Source organism: Mchenga conophoros, linkage group LG17, assembly GCF_057382185.1.
Source record: "Mchenga conophoros isolate Kocher_MC1m ecotype Shallow Benthic linkage group LG17, M_conophoros_male_GT1.1, whole genome shotgun sequence".
NCBI classification, from domain to species: domain Eukaryota; kingdom Metazoa; phylum Chordata; class Actinopteri; order Cichliformes; family Cichlidae; genus Mchenga; species Mchenga conophoros.
The window spans coordinates 33201584-33220825 of record NC_140542.1 but is presented as its reverse complement, the minus strand read 5'-3'; the positions used below and the strand labels follow the sequence as shown (position 1 = coordinate 33220825).

At 39.2% G+C, this 19242-nt stretch overlaps 1 protein-coding gene across 2 annotated transcripts in view; it reads left to right on the top strand.

Annotated features, from left to right (window-relative positions):
- The window catches only part of pdzrn4 (PDZ domain containing ring finger 4), a 46312-nt gene that overhangs the window by 20874 nt on the left and 6196 nt on the right, over positions 1-19242 (top strand). For both annotated transcript variants that reach the window (XM_085252580.1, XM_085252579.1), the window contains 4 exons: positions 8119-8384; positions 9168-9270; positions 16231-16329; positions 17855-17917. In XM_085252580.1, the coding sequence (XP_085108706.1) occupies positions 8119-8384; positions 9168-9270; positions 16231-16329; positions 17855-17917 (531 nt within the window). The remainder of the gene's footprint in view (positions 1-8118; positions 8385-9167; positions 9271-16230; positions 16330-17854; positions 17918-19242) is intronic.

Genomic DNA, 19242 nt, shown 5'->3' with positions numbered 1-19242 from the left:
ATCCCTGTGCCCATCAGTTTTTCTGAGTGTGCAGACTTGTCTGCGGAGACTTTACATTATACCCTTACAACTGTGCAAGTGCCCCAGGCAGCAGATATACACCAGGATTAACTACAACATCCTTCATGTCTCCAGTTGTCCTTGCCAGTGTCCACAACAGATTGTAATCAAAGGTTAAGTCATCAAGATATGGTTGAAGGATTCCTAGATTGTATAGTTTTTCACAAAATAAATATTACCACAGTTTGTGAAGTCTACAAACTCAGATATGTGCTGAGTTTTGATCCTTACTGGCTTCTTAATGTTTAAAAATGCTAATCAATGCATTTAAAAAAGAAAGAAAAACTTGGAACAGAAAAGGAAAAATAAGAAACTGTCTTTTAACTGTCCAAACAAACATGACAGCATATCTTCAGAGCAGAAAACGACATCTTGTTTAAGCACACTTGAGAGGTGACCATGACCCACGTTGAAGGGTTTTCAGTGCAGGATAAGTAGTTGAAGGACAAAAAAACAGCCTGTTACTTTCAGCGATTATCATTAAACAGAGACACACGGAAAACGCCAACTTCTGTAGTTTCAGACCATTTAAAGGACACTCCGCTGTAGCAACATTTCCACCATTTGCTCCCTGTGAGGCTAAGCTCCAGCAGCAACAAGCCAGCGTTGTGAAGAGTGTTTCCTTGAGGAAACACAGTCTAATCTTCAGCGCACAGGCACTGTGATGTGGAAGGGAGTGACCTGAGCGAGCTACTTAACATCCGTCCCCACAGCAGCTTTTTAATCTGTTTTTCATGTTGTCATGCCATCTTCCTCGAGCAGAACTAATTGGTTGTTTTCGCCTGTTATGCAGGAGCCAACATAGAAAAAAAAAATCACTGAAGGACACTTGTAACAACTTGAACGCACACTCACAGGACACGGATGCGATCGCAGGTGCAGACAAGTCCAAGTGGGAATTGCTTGACTCAGTTCGACAAGTAAGGGTCCTAATAAAAGCATTTAGTGAACTCTTAGCTTATCACACACACACACAAAATGCCCCCCACCCCCTTCCCGGTCTGCCTCCCCATCTGATTTGCATTTTGGTTAACACTCTAATTGCCTCTCATTAAATACCTTGTCACTTTGATTAATTGGTGTGATACAGAAATGTAAAACAGCAGAGCGGTACAATGCATAGTGAACAGTTTCTGATTGGAAAAGACGAACAAGCCCATCTAAAAAAAAAAAAAAAAAAAAAAAAGCACCGGGACAATAAACAAAGTAAGTAAGTTTTTTTTAAAAGAATCTGATTTATCCTGAGCTTCTCCTTCTGAAAAAAGGCCGTGCTCTAAATGTTTCAAACCTGAATTGTTTCTGGTTTGGATCAGTGCAACAATACACATTCATCTCTCCATGGACAGCTATTAAGGTGACTATAAGCATGTTAAGGTGCCCTTGAGCGCATCCCCAGCTGCTACAGTTGGTCACAAGCCAAAACAATTGGCCTGAGTTGATAGGAGTAAGCCATTAAAAACATGCTTGCCATTTCTAAACAATCAAACATAAAGTTTCCTTTTGTTAGTTGCTTAGACTGAATTAATGATAATAAAGATGGTGGAACAGTTGATAGTTGGGTGATAAGTTTGACTTTAACACACTCTGCAGTCACTCAGTGAGAAAGTGTGAGCCTGCTTTCATTACCTGACCACAAAGGCTAAGATCACTGAAAAAATTCCTGCTGTGACAGAGAAACAGAAAATACCTTGGAGCCAAAATATGAGGACCACTCATCCAAACGCCTTCACCCTCGCCAGCACACTTACCAAGTGTGAAGTAGATTGCATGAACAGTGCATGGTGAAGGACAGACACACAAACGCACAGGGACTTCCTCTCTTACATTTATTTTGCTAACAAAAGAGCTACGTGCTCAGACAATATTCTCTAATTAAAAATAGGTTAAAAATAATCACAGTAAAACTCATCTACTTCAGAGAGTCATCGCACTCGGCTTGAAGTTGGCTGTGACCGGGGTGCATTTGAACTTAAGCCGCTCTGTCACGTCTAAAAGCTATACAGATTCTCTAATGGCTTTAAAGTGGCAGCTTTTGCATGCTGTGTTTTTTCTTTTCTTACTTCAGGGCACTTTAAAAGTTTCAAGGAAACTAAACTTGACCATTTAAAGCTCAACTGCTTGGTTTTTCATATCACATAAAAAGGCACTCACGCTTTGAAAAAACTGAAGATCACTTGATCAACAAAAGATCGCTTGCGATTGGTTTTGAATTTGAGAGAAGATAGTATGTCTTATAGTCAGGCAAGAAAGCAGTGTTTTATTAACCATGTCTGTCAAGGAGAATCGTGAACAGCAAATCATAATCTCCATTTTTAAACTGATATTAATCATTGTAAGAATTGTGTTCTAGTTTAACCAAATTAAAACCTGAAGCAGTTTACAAATTCTACAGCTAAATGCAGTTAACTGTTAACAGGTTCACTTCCAGGCTAAACCTCCAAGTGTATCATATCTCATACATACATTTTTGAGTCCTCTACATTATTTATGTGAATTTTTCTATTCCTGAAAAATCCGATGTATGCATACAGACACATGTATTGCTACAATCATTAATTATGATTGCAATTAAATTAAAGTAAAGATACCAGCTTCCCAAAATTTGAATTTACAGGCAATTATTTCATGGTTCAGGCTTTACAGGGATAACTAACCATAGCCTGTATATAAAAGATGGATGTGGCTTGACTGGAAAAAGCTCCATGTGCTTAGTAAACTCTTCTTGAACGAGATCTTATTTAATACAGCATGGAATTTCTTTTTCAATTCATTAACCATTCAATCCCAACCAGTTGCAGCAAATGGCTGCCCCTTCCGAGCCTGGTTCTGACAGACGTTTCTTCCTGTTTAAATGGGTTTTTTCCATCCTACTTTCCCACAAGTGACAGTTCATCCCCAGATTGTTGGTCTTCAAAATATAAAGTGCTTTGAGGTTACTGTCGTTTTGATTTGGCCCTACATAAATAAAATTGGATTAAAAGGGTTAGGGTGCATAAGCAGTGGACTTGACTGAAAAGCTGTACGAGCGTGCAGGGATGCCGAGTTTCTCAGTAAAATGCGCTTGTAACATCTGATTTCAACAGATTAAAATAGCGAAACCAGTAAGTGGTCTAAGGTTGTTTATAAAAAATGGATGTAGCCTATCTATGTATCTGAGGCTTTGTGAAACAAGTCTATATAATGTAAACCTTTAGATGATAATATAAATCAAGGCTTTAGAAAGGCTGATTCAAATAAAGCTTTATTTAATCCCACTCAGATTTGTTCTCCTAGTTTTCCCTGGCTGCTTGTCATACATGCATCACATCTTATTCAGTTGGCCGAGCATATAGCTCACCAGTTGAACAGCCTGTCACTCAAATGTATGAAACCATGAGCTTCTTTGCTTCTGCAGCACTAGGAGATATTGCATGTGTTTTATTATTGACTTTTATTATTGAAATGAGACATTTGACAGTGGGCCCTCTCGAATCATCTCAATACAACAAAAGAAGAAAGAGAAATGAGATTTGGCAGATTACCAGGGCACACCACCTGCGTTTCCTTATTCATCACAATATAACAATTTCCATGAATGTAAAAGCAGTCTTGCATGCATTCAGCTTAGGTTCACAAAAATTGCGATTATGATCTGATCAAAAAAACAAAACAAAACAAAGCAAAAGAAAGAAAAAGAAAATACTGCTGGTGTTGAGCTTGCATCTCTTCAGGGGCAGATGAGGTCAGGGTTGAATAAATGGAGGGGGGTTCTGTTCAGGAGCTTATTGTTTCGTGGCCCATTGTGAACTTATTCAGTAGAAGATGCTGGTATTATTCAGTCAAACGTGCTTGCAGCAGCCATATCGTAGTGCTGTTTAAAGTCTGCTAATGTAATGCTGGAATTGTGTGTGTGCATGCCTTCTCTGTGTGTTGGCTTCCATTTGCTCACAATGACACCATATCTGTCAGATTTAGCTGTGAGGCTGAGTGCTTTCCATCTTATCTCTGTGCAGCAAACACAACCATTCAAAAGTACAGCTAGACGCAAGCTCACCCATAGAAACATTTGCTGTTATCGCTTGGCTTTTCTTATCTCCTATTGGATTTCAAAAGAGGAAACAACATTTAACCATCTTAGTGGCTAACTGATAAAACCTTTTGACACTTTTAAAAGGTGACCAGACATATAGAGAATATTAAATGCTTTAGGCCAGATGCTGTGCTACTTTCAGCCCGCTCTCAAGACATATAACAATCATTTCTTCATCATGGTCCACTAGTAACCCTTCATAGGCAATGGTGTGTGAAATGCCTGCATCAAAGGCAGCAAAATATTACAGAGAGCTTGGAAGTGAGGCTTGATAGTACCAAATTCTTTCTAGTCATTAAAGTAAAATATCAAAGCAAATTTTAACATTTCAGACTTGACAAAGAAAGGGACAGCTTACTTGGACTAAAGTAAGTCTAGGATAACACTGATATTCAATTCAATTCAGTTTTTGTTAATTAGCATCAAATCATAACAACTGAAAAGGCACTTTGTAATGTAAGGTAAAAACTACAATAACATGAGAGAAAAACCCCAAATGAGCAAGCACTTGGTGACAGCGGGAAGGAAAAACTTCCTTTTAAAAAGAAGAAACTTACAGCAAAACCAGGCTCGGGCCATGTGCCGTGACTGATTGAGGGTGATTGAAGGAAGACAGGAAGGGAGAAAATGCCTTGTTGGTGTTAGAGAAGAATGGCCAGACTACTTTCAGCTGATAGGAAGGTAACAGTTATTTAAATAACCACGCAAAAGATCATCATGCCTACGCCTAAAACAGCAGAACTCCACATTGGGTGCCACCCTTATCAGCTAAAAACAGGAAACTTGGACAAAAACAGAAAATAGAAAAATGTTGCCTGTTCTGATGATTCTTGATTTGGATGTTAGCATCAGAATTTAGTGTAAACAACATTAAAGCATGGATTCATCTTGCCTTTTATGGGCGTTTCAGGCTGCTACTGGTGGTGTAATGATGTGGCGGATATTTTCTTGGTATACTTTAGACCCCTTAGTACCAACTAGACGTATTTTTAGGCACCACACCATACCTTAGTATTGTTGCTAACCAGGTCCATTCCTTTGAGGTCAAAGTGTAGCTCTCCTGATGACTGCTTTTAGCAGGACCATATGCCATGTCACAAAGCTCAATTGGTTTCTTGCACTTTGCTGAATCTATGTCATCAAGAATTAAGACAGTTCTGGAGACAAAAGGGGACCCATTGATAGCGAGACGTATCTGCTGGTCCAACCTATCTGGGAAGACAGCACTAGCTAAAGATAAGATAAGCTACATTTTCTTTACTAATTACAATTACTCAAAAATCTGTATTGATGCTGTAATGTGTTAAGACATCAGTTTGTTATAGCTACAGACAACAGATAATTTCAAGCATACTTTATATAAAAAGTACATATTAAAGATATCTTACTAATTACCTAACTATTGCAGAATTAGCAGCAGTAGCAGCATCTGCTACTCTATAGAATTTGTTTGGCACTGTTAAGCTCCCTTTAAATAAATAATTTAGATATTATATTAGAAATTAGATATACAGATATCTTGATATGTTATTTTAATTCAATTTTAAGTTTTGAAACTTTATTTTTTCTATTCATAAAATGAAGTTTGGAAAATGGTAAACCTTAAGTACAACTATAAAACGGTCAAACAGTAGGCTTTTGATACTTATTCGACTTACTGATCGTCTTATTGCCAACACTACGCTCGCTGAACACCTAAAGAAACACAACATGAACTACAGTATACAAAATTCATTCCACTCCAGGTGTAGCAGACCGCTTTGGACCTCGACCTTTCGGGAAGAATGTTTGGACAGAAAAGAAGCTTTAGTTTAAGTCTACTGGGAACGCTTTTTATTGGCAATGATAACCTTTAACTTCAGAAGTATATGAAGGCTCTGCTTAGATTGTTGGTTCATTACAGCTGTCCCCATGGGCCCCCTTGAACTGATGCTATTTTTAACACCCTCTTGGAGCTTCTGCGGGTCATATAGATGATGCAATGCTGTAATATTGTCTCTTTGTCACCTTGGTCACAGGAGCATGCTTCAGTAATGAGAAAGGGATCTTGTCATCAAAATGGAATTACTTCTTCATATTGATGGAATCTGCACGCCTATATATATGTCTTAATACACCTAGTGCTTATGGATGCACTGCTCCCATATATGCTTATTCACACCCCCACACACATACAGATAGAAAGGTAGATGCTGTGACTTAACTAAATTCACAAGTTAAAAACGCATCAACAGCAGGGAGCTGCAAACACGCAAGAAAAAGAAATACATAAATTTACTTTGTGACTCAGAAAATGTCTCCACAGTCCACATCTTAATTGTCTCAAAGCTTTAAAACATTTTTCGAACTTGTCTGCATCTCTTTATCTCCTCATTTGTGGCTTAATTATCCCAAAAGCCATAGATTTAATGCATATGATCTTCAAAATGCGCAATTCACAAGCACTTGCAGACAAACACACATGCACGTAAAACCTACACGTTCTGAGTCATTATCCCCGGTCTTTGTCACATCTGCTGGCTATTAATCTCGCCCATTTACCTCCTCAATAGTCAGGTTGAATAGAGGAACAACAGCAGGTAAACACGCCGGCAGGTGTACCCGAACAAACAGTTTCGGCCTTACAGAGCATTCCTACTGATTGGAGATTAATGTGCCCATCTGGACCTCATTAGAACTTAAATATGTGATGAAACTTTCTCGACACGTTCTTTAGGATGAGCATAAACAGAGTAAACTGGGACTTTTCAGTTACAGGTTTTGATTTCAAAGGTGTAGTTGCCAGGATTTGGTGTGTAATGATGAACTTGTGTTAGTCCTAAAAACAGCAACAAATGTCACATATGAGTGCAACATAATAGCAAAAACCAGTTGTACAAAACACAGATTTTGCTGCTAATGAGCACTTCCCAGAGGGTCGGTTGTTTGACCAATGCTAAATGTCAGCACAGGTCAAAATTCTGTAGGTCAATTCTGTAAAAGTGTTAAGGTGACATTGAGCTCATTAAAGAAATAGGTACATAAGAATATACAGAAACTGTAGTGACTTGACTGGATCAACTGGAGGACCATACGTTGTTTCTGTGTTTCATTTATTTAGGCTTATAACAATTCTCCAGATCCACAGATTGGTTCATGCTTTGGTTTATCTTTAAAGGAGATCTTTACACTGTTTACACTCCAAGTTAAAGCACAAACATGTCCACCCATAGGGTAGGAATCACGACACTTTGGTAATGAATTTTTACCAGCATATCTGTTCTCAGTTGCTTCTCCTGTGGCTCAACATTTTCTGATCTTGCGATTTAAGTAAGTGCTACTTGCTAAAACTGGTGCTCCCAGTGGGGTGAAGTCTACTCACTCCACTTTGCTCATTTCCCTAAATCATTATTATTATTCTGCATCTGCATCTAATGGGCCTAATGGTTGGGATTCAGAGTAAATAATGCATCTGAGTTAGACTGATTTGCAGAAGAACATGAGGCAAAACTGCTCATTAAAGCATGCTTAGGGAGTATTCTCAAAAGCATTCTCTGTATTTTCTAGTACAGTCTCTGTGGATTTACTACCAGTTGAAAGGTTAGCACATTTTTGAATAACTGGTCAACAGTTAAAATGTTTGAACCTGCTGGGAAAAGTGTGCTGCGTTGTTAAAACAAAACAAAACAGGAGAGTGCTATATGTAAGGTGCTCTCGGCATCAAGAATTACAGGCAAAGTGCCCTTTATAAAAGCACTTAACTAATGTGGTAGTTGCTTCATTGGAAGCTATTAGTGCTTAACTGTGGAGAGTTATAGCTGTACTGAGATTTCCAGGTGTGAATGTGGAACCAGTTGCTCCTGAAAAGAGCGTGGATGGCTGTCAGATGCATCCTGGATTAACAAAAAAACACTGGGATCTTAAATACAAGGCTTGTTTCCTTTGCTTTCTCACAGTGACACATTGCAAGACTCACTTCCTGAAACTATTTGCTTTCTGTTTCCCCCCAGGTAAATGGTTTGGCCAAGGTCGAACATGATGAAGCAGTGGTGGAGGCCATCAGGCGAGACCCTATCGTTGTCCAGGTTCTCCGACGTACCCCCACCAGAGCCGCGGCGGCTGTCGTACAAAACGGCACCAGCTCGCCGCAGGACGTGTGTGTGGTCGATGTGTGCACGCAAACAGACATCACCTTTGAACATATTATGGCACTGGCCAAGCTTCGGCCTGCTACCCCACCAGTCCCTGACATTTGTCCCTTCCTGCTGTCTGACAGGTGAGGGCAAGCATTTACGTAAAGGTAAATGAGTGTTAATGTTACACAGGATGGAGATCCTTCCTCTAAATGTTTTTAACCACAACTAGGGAATTATACTCTTCCTGGCCCAAATGAATCTGAAGCTTACCGGAGGTTTCAACGCCGTTTTCTTTCATTTCCTAGTAGCTATTAAGCAGCCGTATCATGGTTTGGAAACCCCCTGGAACGCTAAGTACTCTGATATCATTATGCAGAGCCAAACCCGCATGTAATAATTGCTTCGGTGTGCTACATCCATTTTCTGTAATGGGACCTTTTGCTGGGCGATTAAAAGCCAATGGGCTGATAGAGCAGGCATTTTGATGCTACATCCATTCTGTGGCTGTTTACAGGGCTTGGCTTGGCAACAAATGAAATCACTTTGTCCCATAAAACTACGAATATGCTAGTCGTGGTCAGTGATTACAGAGAGGCTGTTACATTGTGACAATTTTGCAGAGGTCATGGCTTTATGAGGGCAATAGTTGATTACCAAATTGCTTGTTTGGAGTTTTGTGGTGAAATGAGAATCATTATTAAGAAATGTGATATAAAATAATAACTTACAATAGCTGGCAACATAGCTGTCCTTTATATGAAATTATACAGCCCTTGTGTGGTGTCTGCAATATCGCTACATGGATTTGAACAACATCTGTCTATTTAATGATCTGACTAAACTGAAATAAACTGCCATGAAGCAAAGAGATAACCAGCACATATTTTAATGATCTTTAACATTCTACTTTTTCTTCTTTCTAGCTGTCACTCAATCCACACTATGGAACATGAGTTTTATGAATGTCCAGAGTACCTGTCTAACACCACAGCAGATGTGGAGAGGATCGTAGAGTATGAGTATGAGGTACAGTCTTGCATCATCTTCTCAGTGATCACTCTTAAGAGTATGTGTTACATTTTTTCTAACCAGCCACCGTTAGGGACCTCTTCCTCGCACCTCGCATACACAAACGTCTTTGCTAAAAGAAAACAAAATCACCTTTTTGTTTGAACCTACACCAAATTTACAAATGAAAAGAACTTAGTGGAACAATAAGATAAAGAAAACCTTGCATCCTTTAGACAAACAAACATGGGGATAATATATGCTATGAAATGATCTGGATGGACAACCTATAATGAGATAATCTGGCAGCTAGCTAGGCTAGACTGTTTAGGTTAGGTTTTAATTTTACGCTACAATTCTAGGAGTCCATAGCACTAGCAATAACACAGCCCTAACATTTGCTTTTACAAGATCAAATTTCCATTATGAGTGTTTGTGTACAACATTGAATTCAGTTATAACAAAATGAAAGCAGTTGCCACCTTGCAGTGCAATAAAGTAATTGTTTAACTTAATAGCAAAAACTGTAGCAAAGTTGACAAAATTAGCTTAAAAAAAACTGCTGTGAACTCAGACATGTAGATTTATTTACACAAGTGGCCAATCCTGCTATACAAGTACACATGTACTTCTTCCATAGGAATTAGGTGGGTAAGTAAGCCAGGTTCTTTACTACTACAGACCTCTGAAACAATGCACTTTAAACATATGATATCAAAGTGGTAATGATTTGGGTTTGTTTTGCAGCCACAGGACATGGGCACTTTGCTGTCATTGAGTTGACCATGAACTACACTGTATGCCAAAATATTCTTATTCTGGAATCAAATGTGAGGCTGTCTGTCTAAAACTTGGTACTGCAACAGGGCAATAATCCCAACAGCAGACCTACGAGAGAATAGCTGAAAAAGAAATGAATCAAGGTGTTGCAATGGCTCCGTCCAGAGATCAACCTGACTGAAATACTGTGTATGGACCTTACAGAACAGTGCATAAACACGTCTGCAAACCTTAATGAACCGAAGCAGTGCTATAAAGAATAGTGGGCCAGAGTTCCTCCACAACAAAGTGAAAGACTGATAAAATCAGACAGAAAATGATTACTTCAAGATATTTCTGGTTCTACAAGCTCTTGGATTATTGGGTTGTCCTTAGTTTTTTACAGTAATGCAGAGAGTCCTGTGAAACCTTTTCACATAACGGCACATATTTCTGCATTCTTAAAGTTTTCTCCTGGCACCAGCAGTTTAAAATTCATAAATTAAAATACCAAAATCTGATATTTGATCACGACCAATGGCATTTCCAGTTTACATCCTTTGCTTTCTGCTATTTCTTTCTTGTTTCTGCAACTGACTTTCCAATAAAAGTCCTTCAGTACGCATCAAAACTCTATCTGTACCTAAAGACAGACATTGCACAATACCTGTGGAATAAAAACCTCATTTAGCTAATGATGTTATTTTAATAAGAACAGATAAAACTTATTTTCCATTGATGTAGGAGAACAGAGGACACCATGAGTCAGTTATACACAATCTAAGAGGATAATACAAGGTTGGTCAAGATGTACGATGCTCACAAATCTACCAATACAAGAAAAATTGCAGACTGCAGTAATAGAAGAAAATTGGCCACCCCTTGTCAAAGCAGCATCTGCTCTTTAGATTGTTTTGTATAGCATAGCAAAGTCCCTGGATTTAGTGCGGAAGGCCATTCTTCATATAATTGTACAAAAAGAAAATCCCTCTCTGAAAAGCCTCCCAGTTGAATTACCTGTATGTTTTATTCACAGGCAGTTAGTTTCCCTTTTATCACGAACTGTCTGTCAGAAATATTTGTGCGCCTTTTCAGTCAGTCACTTCAAGCTGAATAGAAATTGTGAATAGAGCAAGCACTCATTGTTTCAGTGAGAGGGAAAAAAACTTGTAGATGAAATCTGTGGCATTTTAATTAAAGTGGCTAATCATTTCAAACAGCATCTGTTGTATATCATAACAAGAGTCTTTAGCCGTGAAATTCAAGGCAAGTTCTTTGCTAATGCCAGAATGTTAACATGTTCACAGTATATACACAGCTATGCAATATTTAGCATGTCAATTATAATTCTAGCTTCTTATGACTGCCTAACTAGCTATTAGCTGAAGCTGAAGGGAATTTCAATTGTGAGGTCATTGTTTTAGACCAGTAATTAACTTGTTAAAGTTAGGTGTCAGGGGACCACTTAAAATACACTAATCATTCATCACGTTTAGCTGACAAGGCATTTAACAAACAAGCACAAATGTGGTGCTGCCTTATAGGTGCTATTGTAAACGTGACGGGATCATCATTAAGATGTGTTCTCTGGGCACCAATAATGACAAACCACAGCTGTGCATATTCCAAGGCAATGCGTCCCAGATCAGGACCATGTGTATTGAGCAAGGTTTTGTTAGCAAACTGCTAAAAGAATTTATCACAACCCACTTCGGTATGTACACCTGTTTAACTGCTTGTTAATGCTAATATCTAAATAGCTCATCAAATGACAGCAACTTGATGCATTTAGGCATGAAGACAAAGCCAACATGACTACTGCAGCTAAAGTTCAAACCGAGCAAGAAAGGAGAAAGAAAGATGATTTAAGTGACTTTGAACATGGCATGGTTGGTGATACCAGACAGGCTGGACTGAGTATGAAACTGCTGATCTACTGAGATTTTTCTGCACAATCATCTCTGGGTTTATAAAGAATGTTCTGAAAAAGAAAAAATCAATTCAGCGGCTTATCTTATCTTATCTTATCTTAATCAGACTGCTTATAGCTGATAGGAAAGCAGTAGGAACTCAAATAACAGTATCTCTGAATGCGCAACACATTCACCCTTGAAGTAGATGGGCTACTTCAAGGGTTCCATTTACCATTTACCATTTACAGCAGTAAAAACCAACACTGGGTGCCATTCCTGTCAGCTGACAACAGAAAACTGAAGCTATAATTCACACGGGTTCACCAAAATTCAATTTCTTCTATGAAAATGAAACAGGATCAGAATTTGGCATCAGATTTGTCATGAATCCATACTGCCTTGTTTTGGCCCTAACTATACATTGTTTAAAGCCACAGCCTATCTAAGTATTGCTACTGACTCTGTCCATTCACAGTTTACCGGCAGTATCTTCTGTTGGCTGCTTGCAGCAAGGTAGTGTGCCATGTCACAAAGATTAAATGATCTCAAACTGGTTTCTTGAACATAACAATGTACTCAATTGGCCTCCACATTCACCACATTTAAATCCAATAGAGCACCTCTGGGATGTGGTGGAGCAGGAGATTCACATTATGGATGTTCAGCTGACTAATCTGCAGCAGTTGTTTGCATATATATACTATCGTGCCAGTATGGACCAAGTATCTGAAGAAGAATTAAAAAAGTTCTCAAGGCAAAATGGGGTCCAACCTGATACTTGGTGTGCCTAATAAAGTGCCCATTGAGTGTATATCGTTTGGTTGAGTGGATGATTTATGCTTATTGTTCTTAAATTTGCTAATCTCTAAGTTTCTTTTTCCTTCTTACTAAAATCTTGTGATTAAAAGAGCACATTTACCACGTGCACTTGCAAGTGTCTCCATTGTGACAGATGAACCGTACCAATCAGCCAGTAGACCTCAATATCATGCCAGGTGACAGTGATGGGTGATATTTGCTACTCCCGAGGTGCCTTCGCTGGTTTAATAGGCACTTCCTGGTTCAGTGAACTGCATTGTGGGTCATTAGGGTATTGTCTGCTGCCAGCTGTGGTCTTACCTTTACAGTCGTCTGGATAAAAGATTCTCCTGTGTGGGTCTGGGGAAGGTTGAGGAGCGGAGGGCTTGTGTGTGGTAATAGCAGTAGTATCAGAACAAGGTCAGCACACACATCTATGCACAAGCACACACATCAAATCAGCTGTCTACACTTTCCTCTGTCCATTCATGTGTATCTAACTGAAACATGAATTGCTTTCCTGTTGGATGAAACAGAATAAGGCTGCAATTCCCAGGAACATTACTTCTGACTGACAGGTTTAGCTTCACTTCAGTTTGATCGTACACATGGGTACCCCTGCAGTCATAATACCCTGCCAAATGTACCATACCACAATATCGTCAAGTAGCAACAGACTTTCAAAGTAGTTTTTATGTGGATGCTTTGATTACTATTCTAAAAGATAAAGTTCACAGTTGAATAGCAAGCCATTGCAGTTAGGGTACCCAGTACCATGCGGGTATGGAAATGGGTATTTTCTTCAGACACATCTTTTATATCCACCTACCAGGCAAAGTAATATTGAGGAACAACGGATTTTAATGAAGACTCAGTGTGATCACTAGGTTGCATAGTGTGGTTAATAAAGTGGCAGCTGCCTGCCAGACAGCATTCAGTTATCTGTTTGCCAAATTAATCCTGTTCTAATGTCGTAATTATGGACTGTCAACAGGTGCCAAACTTCAAATGCTGAATTTTTAATCTTCCAAACCAAGATTGAAGCAAATACTGGTATGCAAACAGATGTGCAAGAACAAAGGGTCCTATTGAGCGCTGGGTTGTGGAAGTATAAAGCAAAATGAAAAAAATGCAAAAAGGCCTAGTACCACTTTCTCTGGATCAAAATGAAACAAATTTGAAAGAATTGAGAAAAAACAAACGTACGATGAAACTGCAATATTTCTGCAGTTATTTCGAGCTGTAACTAAACTCTCTGCAGCAGGTACATTTCTGTGTTTCAAAACCCACAGCCCCAAATTTATAGCTTGGTTTTTGGACACTCTGCCCCTAACAAACAGTATTTCCTTATAAAGCTGGTAAAGACTACTACTACTACAGTCACATCCGCTTAATTCCCTAATGCTTAATCAGTTGAATTCAACTAAGCTGAAATATCTCTAACATAACTAACAGTTAAAAGCTGAAAAGCTCAGTGAAGCTGAAGCAAAATGTGAACACTAAGCCTGAAAAACAAGTAAAATACAGAATGAACAAATGTACTATTACCTATTTACCGCAATAAATGGCAATCAGTGGGAAGCCTGTCATTTAAAATCATCCACAATCTTTTTCGGATTGACTGAATTATGATCAATATAAATTCAAAGACCGCTACTTCGAAACAGCTAAAGCTGAAAGGATATCATCAGCATCATCATCAGCCACAATGAGGACACAATGAGGCAGTGAACATTACACTTGGCAGCTATTTCTTTTAAAATGAAACATGAAGTAACAGTTAAGTGCATATAAAAGTGAAATGTTACTACCAGATGTTTAATGTGGTAATAAAATGCCACCCATTGTCAATGTGTCGTTATTTCTCCCATATATTTGTAACATGTGGTAAATGTGATCCTCCCTATTTAGGCTGGGAAACCACATCAGTTGTCATATGCATTGCAAGCCGGATGAAATGACTTTTTAAGTCATTGCTGTGCCATGCTCCAAACTCAGCGGCACAGATTATGATCCAATCATCACTAATCAAATCACTTCATAGCTTTAGCACCCGTGGATCCAGGCATCCAGTAATCCACTGAAACCTGGCGAACCGCCCAATGTGCACTGACGTTAGGCATTAGTGCTGCCTGATCTCACTGCATGCAGTTGTTATTTCACTGCCAGGGGCTGTACAAATCAACCAGTGTACTAAACTGCTGAGGAGTGTGGCTTGTCAAAACCAGCACATGGTGTTGCAATATTGTAAACTCCTTTGCACGCCCCACCCAACCTCTGAAGGTCAGGGCTGCTTCCACAGGGGGATAACATGCCAAAGAAATTAATTTCTTCCCCCTGTCAATCTTTGCCATCGTTGCTTCCCATGACAGAAAAAAAGGGGGCTGGGGATTTTTAATTCTTGCCCCCTATGAACACCACACCCACCCTCAGCGTCTTTATACCCCACAATCTATCCCACACAATCCATCCCCCACCCCGCCTTTCATATCACAGCAGTGAAATGAATTTGGCACTGAGGGGTTAATAAAGATTACCGTTGGAGTTATCTTATGCATTACATTTAGACACAGCTGAGATCAAAAGGAACCAGTTGTGAGTCAGGCTAAATTGAGAGAAAATTCCTGTGGGAGGGTATCAGTGAATGAAATGGCATCAAAACAGCCATCAAAGATCTGCACAGTATGCTGCCACATGTTCGGTTTACGTTTGACAGACTTTCATGTTATTGATTGACAGATCGCTTGACAGGGCTCCATTTGAGCCTATATCTATATATATGATGTCATGCGATACTTGGACTATATAAATTATTGTGCTGTATGTGTTTCTGCTTGCTTATCGTGTTTGGTGATCACTGCAGTTATATGTCTCTTTAAAGCAATACCCGGTAAAACAACGTGGAACTGAAAAACCTGCTCGGCCTGTAGATTCTCAATGCTGAAAATACCCAAATTCAAAAGGCTTCCTTACAAATCTTCTGCTGATTAAAAATTCTGTTATCAGTACGACTGACTAGCACCCTGCTAATCTGGCAACAAGCTGCAAAGACTGATAGGTTTTTGTACATGATAACACAATGACTGACTGCACTATAAGTCTTTACTCAGAAAGTATATAAAGTCAAGTAAGAAAGAAAGTTTTCAACGGACTCTGAAGAATGTGCAGTCTCGTGAAAAACTGCCTTGTGGAATCACCTTTACCTGCAATAACTTGAAGGTCTTGATTCTCTTCTGTTTTTAAGCCATTCTGTTGAAGATTTGCAGGTGTTGTAGTAGTAATCATTGTCCTGTTGCATGACCCAGTTTGGGCCAAGCATTAGCTGTCAGACAGAGGACCTCACTCTAGAATACTCTGGTATACAGAGGAGTTTGTAGCTGACTCAATGACTGCAGTCTGTGTCCAGATCCCGCGGCTGCAAAACAATACCTTTCTTTTGAGTAAAATGGTCCCGATCAAAGAGTCCTTACTGTTTTTCTTTTTATGTGTGTGCGTGTTTCTGCAACAGGAAGTGGAGCTATGCAGGCAGAACAGCCAAGAAAAGCTGGGCCTGACACTGTGCTACAGGACTGATGATGAGGAGGACACTGGGATCTATGTGAGCCAGGTGGGGACAGAAACAACACTTCTCATAGAAAACTGTCCTGCAGTGAAGCCCTTAAAAATAAAAAATGATTAAATTCAATAAGAGACAAAGCTGCCTGATCACGTAATAAACCGGGGCCCCATGATCAGCTTTGTTTGGAGTGATAAAAAGTCAAAGAAAGGATGAAATCACAGAAGAATTCTTGTTTTTACATACGAAAGCAGAGCACATGTTTGCTAGTCAAATATAAACTCAGAATAAGACATGCATGAACAAAAAAGGAAGTCAGCTTTGAAATGTGATTCCCTTCCTGACTTTCTCATTCCCTCCTCTTAAACAAGTTTGAATTGAAGGTTTTAATAAGCTCTGAGCGACAACCCCCAACACACAATATATTAAATGGCACATTTAGTGGAATCCACCATCTGAATGCCAAACGCACAAATGAAAGAAGAAATGCATTACGGATGTTCTTTTTTTTTTATTCAAATGATTTGCGCTGCTTCCTGTTGAAAAAAAACCCTTAAATAACACAAAATGAAAACAAATTATTACATTTTTCCATGACAGAGCTGAATGAATGATAGAATTATAGGGGCTGCGAAAGGAATTCAATAATGTTCAATGTTTAGTTTGACTGCAGGTGCAATTTCAATCCCATTATGAACACAAAAGGCAAGGCTGGGAAAAGTAAGAGCTACAGTGAGGATTAGCTCAGCAACATAAGGAGATAAATGGCAGAAACACAAAGACATGCAGTGTGGTTAGCTCATTTTCAGTCTTTTCAGAAATAATTTCATACACACTGTAACTCTGCGAGATGTCACTTATTCCTCCGGTTTTTCACCTGTTAGTTTTCGAAAAGCATGAAAAGGAGAAAAAAAGGGAAAGAAAAAAAGCGCAGGCACCTGCTGAACCTCGGCAGATTGTGACGGCTCCAACCGGCATAACAGATCTATTTTTATACATTTGATAGAAGGATAGAAATGCTAATTCCCAGTATTATAATGCATGCGGTATTGGTGTAACTTCCAGAAAGGCATGCTTTTTTTTCTTCAACCCCACTCCACCAAGTTTCGCTTTTTCTGCATATCGCTAAATCTCTTGATCTTCAATGCAAGAACAACAAAGTTTATGAAGTAGTTGTTGAGGGCTTTGGGTGGTGCCGTAGCTTATATGCATATCCACTGAGATGCATTTTGAAAAATATGCACTGCACATTCTGCTAAACACAACGATGTTTATGCCACAAACACATGTTTTTAGTTTCTTCTTTCCCTTCTTTCTCTCATTGCTTTTATTCACTGCTTCGTATGTATCTCCATTTCCTTTACATGACACAAGTACCTGAGAAAATCAACCTGCATCATATCAAAAATAGGAGGCAAGAAAAATGAGTGTCATTTCTATATCTCATATGTCATTTTCTCCAAACATGACATAAAAGAGCGGCGGTGCAAGTGTGGTGCATCGCTGCTGTCTTTTCGAGATACAGAGCTGCGTGGTGATTGGCTGTCAGCATTGATTTTCAACTTCTTTTGTGCAGGTTGAGCCGAACAGCATAGCGGCAAAAGACGGGCGCATAAAGGAAGGAGATCGTATTCTGCAGGTGGGTATTTTCATGTCAGTGCCCGAAGTACATGAACAGCAGGTTATGTTATGAACTGACTCTGTGTCTGTGCGCAAGTATTCTTCACAGTCACATCACTGGCAGCATGTGATCTTGTACAACTGAACAAGACAAAAAAAAAGAAAAAGAAAACAGCAATACTCTGTTTTTCTATGTTTAATCTGGACGTCCGCCAGCTTGTTTTCGAGGCGGTCCTTTTTAGAGAATATCCAAGCGGCTGGTGTCTCCAGTCTTGGAAAGCTTTTTAATCACCTCGTTTTACCAGGGAAATTAAAGTCCTTAGCTGCAGTTACACCAGGCATTACATCAATTCTAGGATCGCTGTCTTTCTCTGGCAATTTCTCACTGTTCCTCGTTATGCAGAAACAGCCATGGGGTCACAGTGCGTACAGTGTAAAGATGGCACAATTAGCTGTGTATAGACGAGACGGGCTGTCAGCACTTTATTTATTAACGGTGAGAAATGTCAGTATTTTCAGTAAATTGTTGTGAGGCCTAAGGGGTTTTAAACAACAAAACATGTGCAGTTCTTTACCTTCAATTCAATGTTATATATATAGCGCCACATCACAACATCAGACTGAGTTAAGGTACTTTATATTGACTGCACAAAATAAAAATAAAAAGCTGAGAAAACCCTACAATCATGTGACCTTCTATGACCAAGTGATTTGGCGGCAGTGGGAAAGAAAAACTTTTTTAACAAGAAGAAAACTCCAGCAGAACCAGGCTCAGGGAGGTGTGGCCATCTGCCACGACCAATTGGGAATGATCAGATGAAAACAGGACAAGACAAGACATGCTATGGAAGAGAGCCAGATATGAATAATAACTAATTACTATTTGATATTACATTTAAATGTCTTAAATAATTTTCCTACTGGTATGCAGGATAAACAGTGAAAGGGCTTGCAGGTGTGTGTGACCAAGGTCCCTCGTTGGGTCTTACGCTGAGCTGCTTGATGGATTTTATGTTTTTATTTTTTGATCTACAGCCTGTTATTTTGCATTTTCTTATATTCATACACATGTTCAGATAAAATATGAATTAATATGTCAGTGCATATCAGTAAGTGCATGTATTTCTACATTTATTTAAATACCCTCATAGTACTCATGCAACTAATTCACTGTAAATGTAAATGCTTTCTGCTTCATTGGCTTGCACCAATATGTTGCTGGGCTGTTTAAGCCTCTAGAGACGCACAGTCTGTGAGGTGTGCTGCTGGCTTATAGAACTGTTTGCCTCTGGCCTTTAAGTTCTTTAGAAGACAATTAAAAAATGAGGCTTCAAAGCAATCACT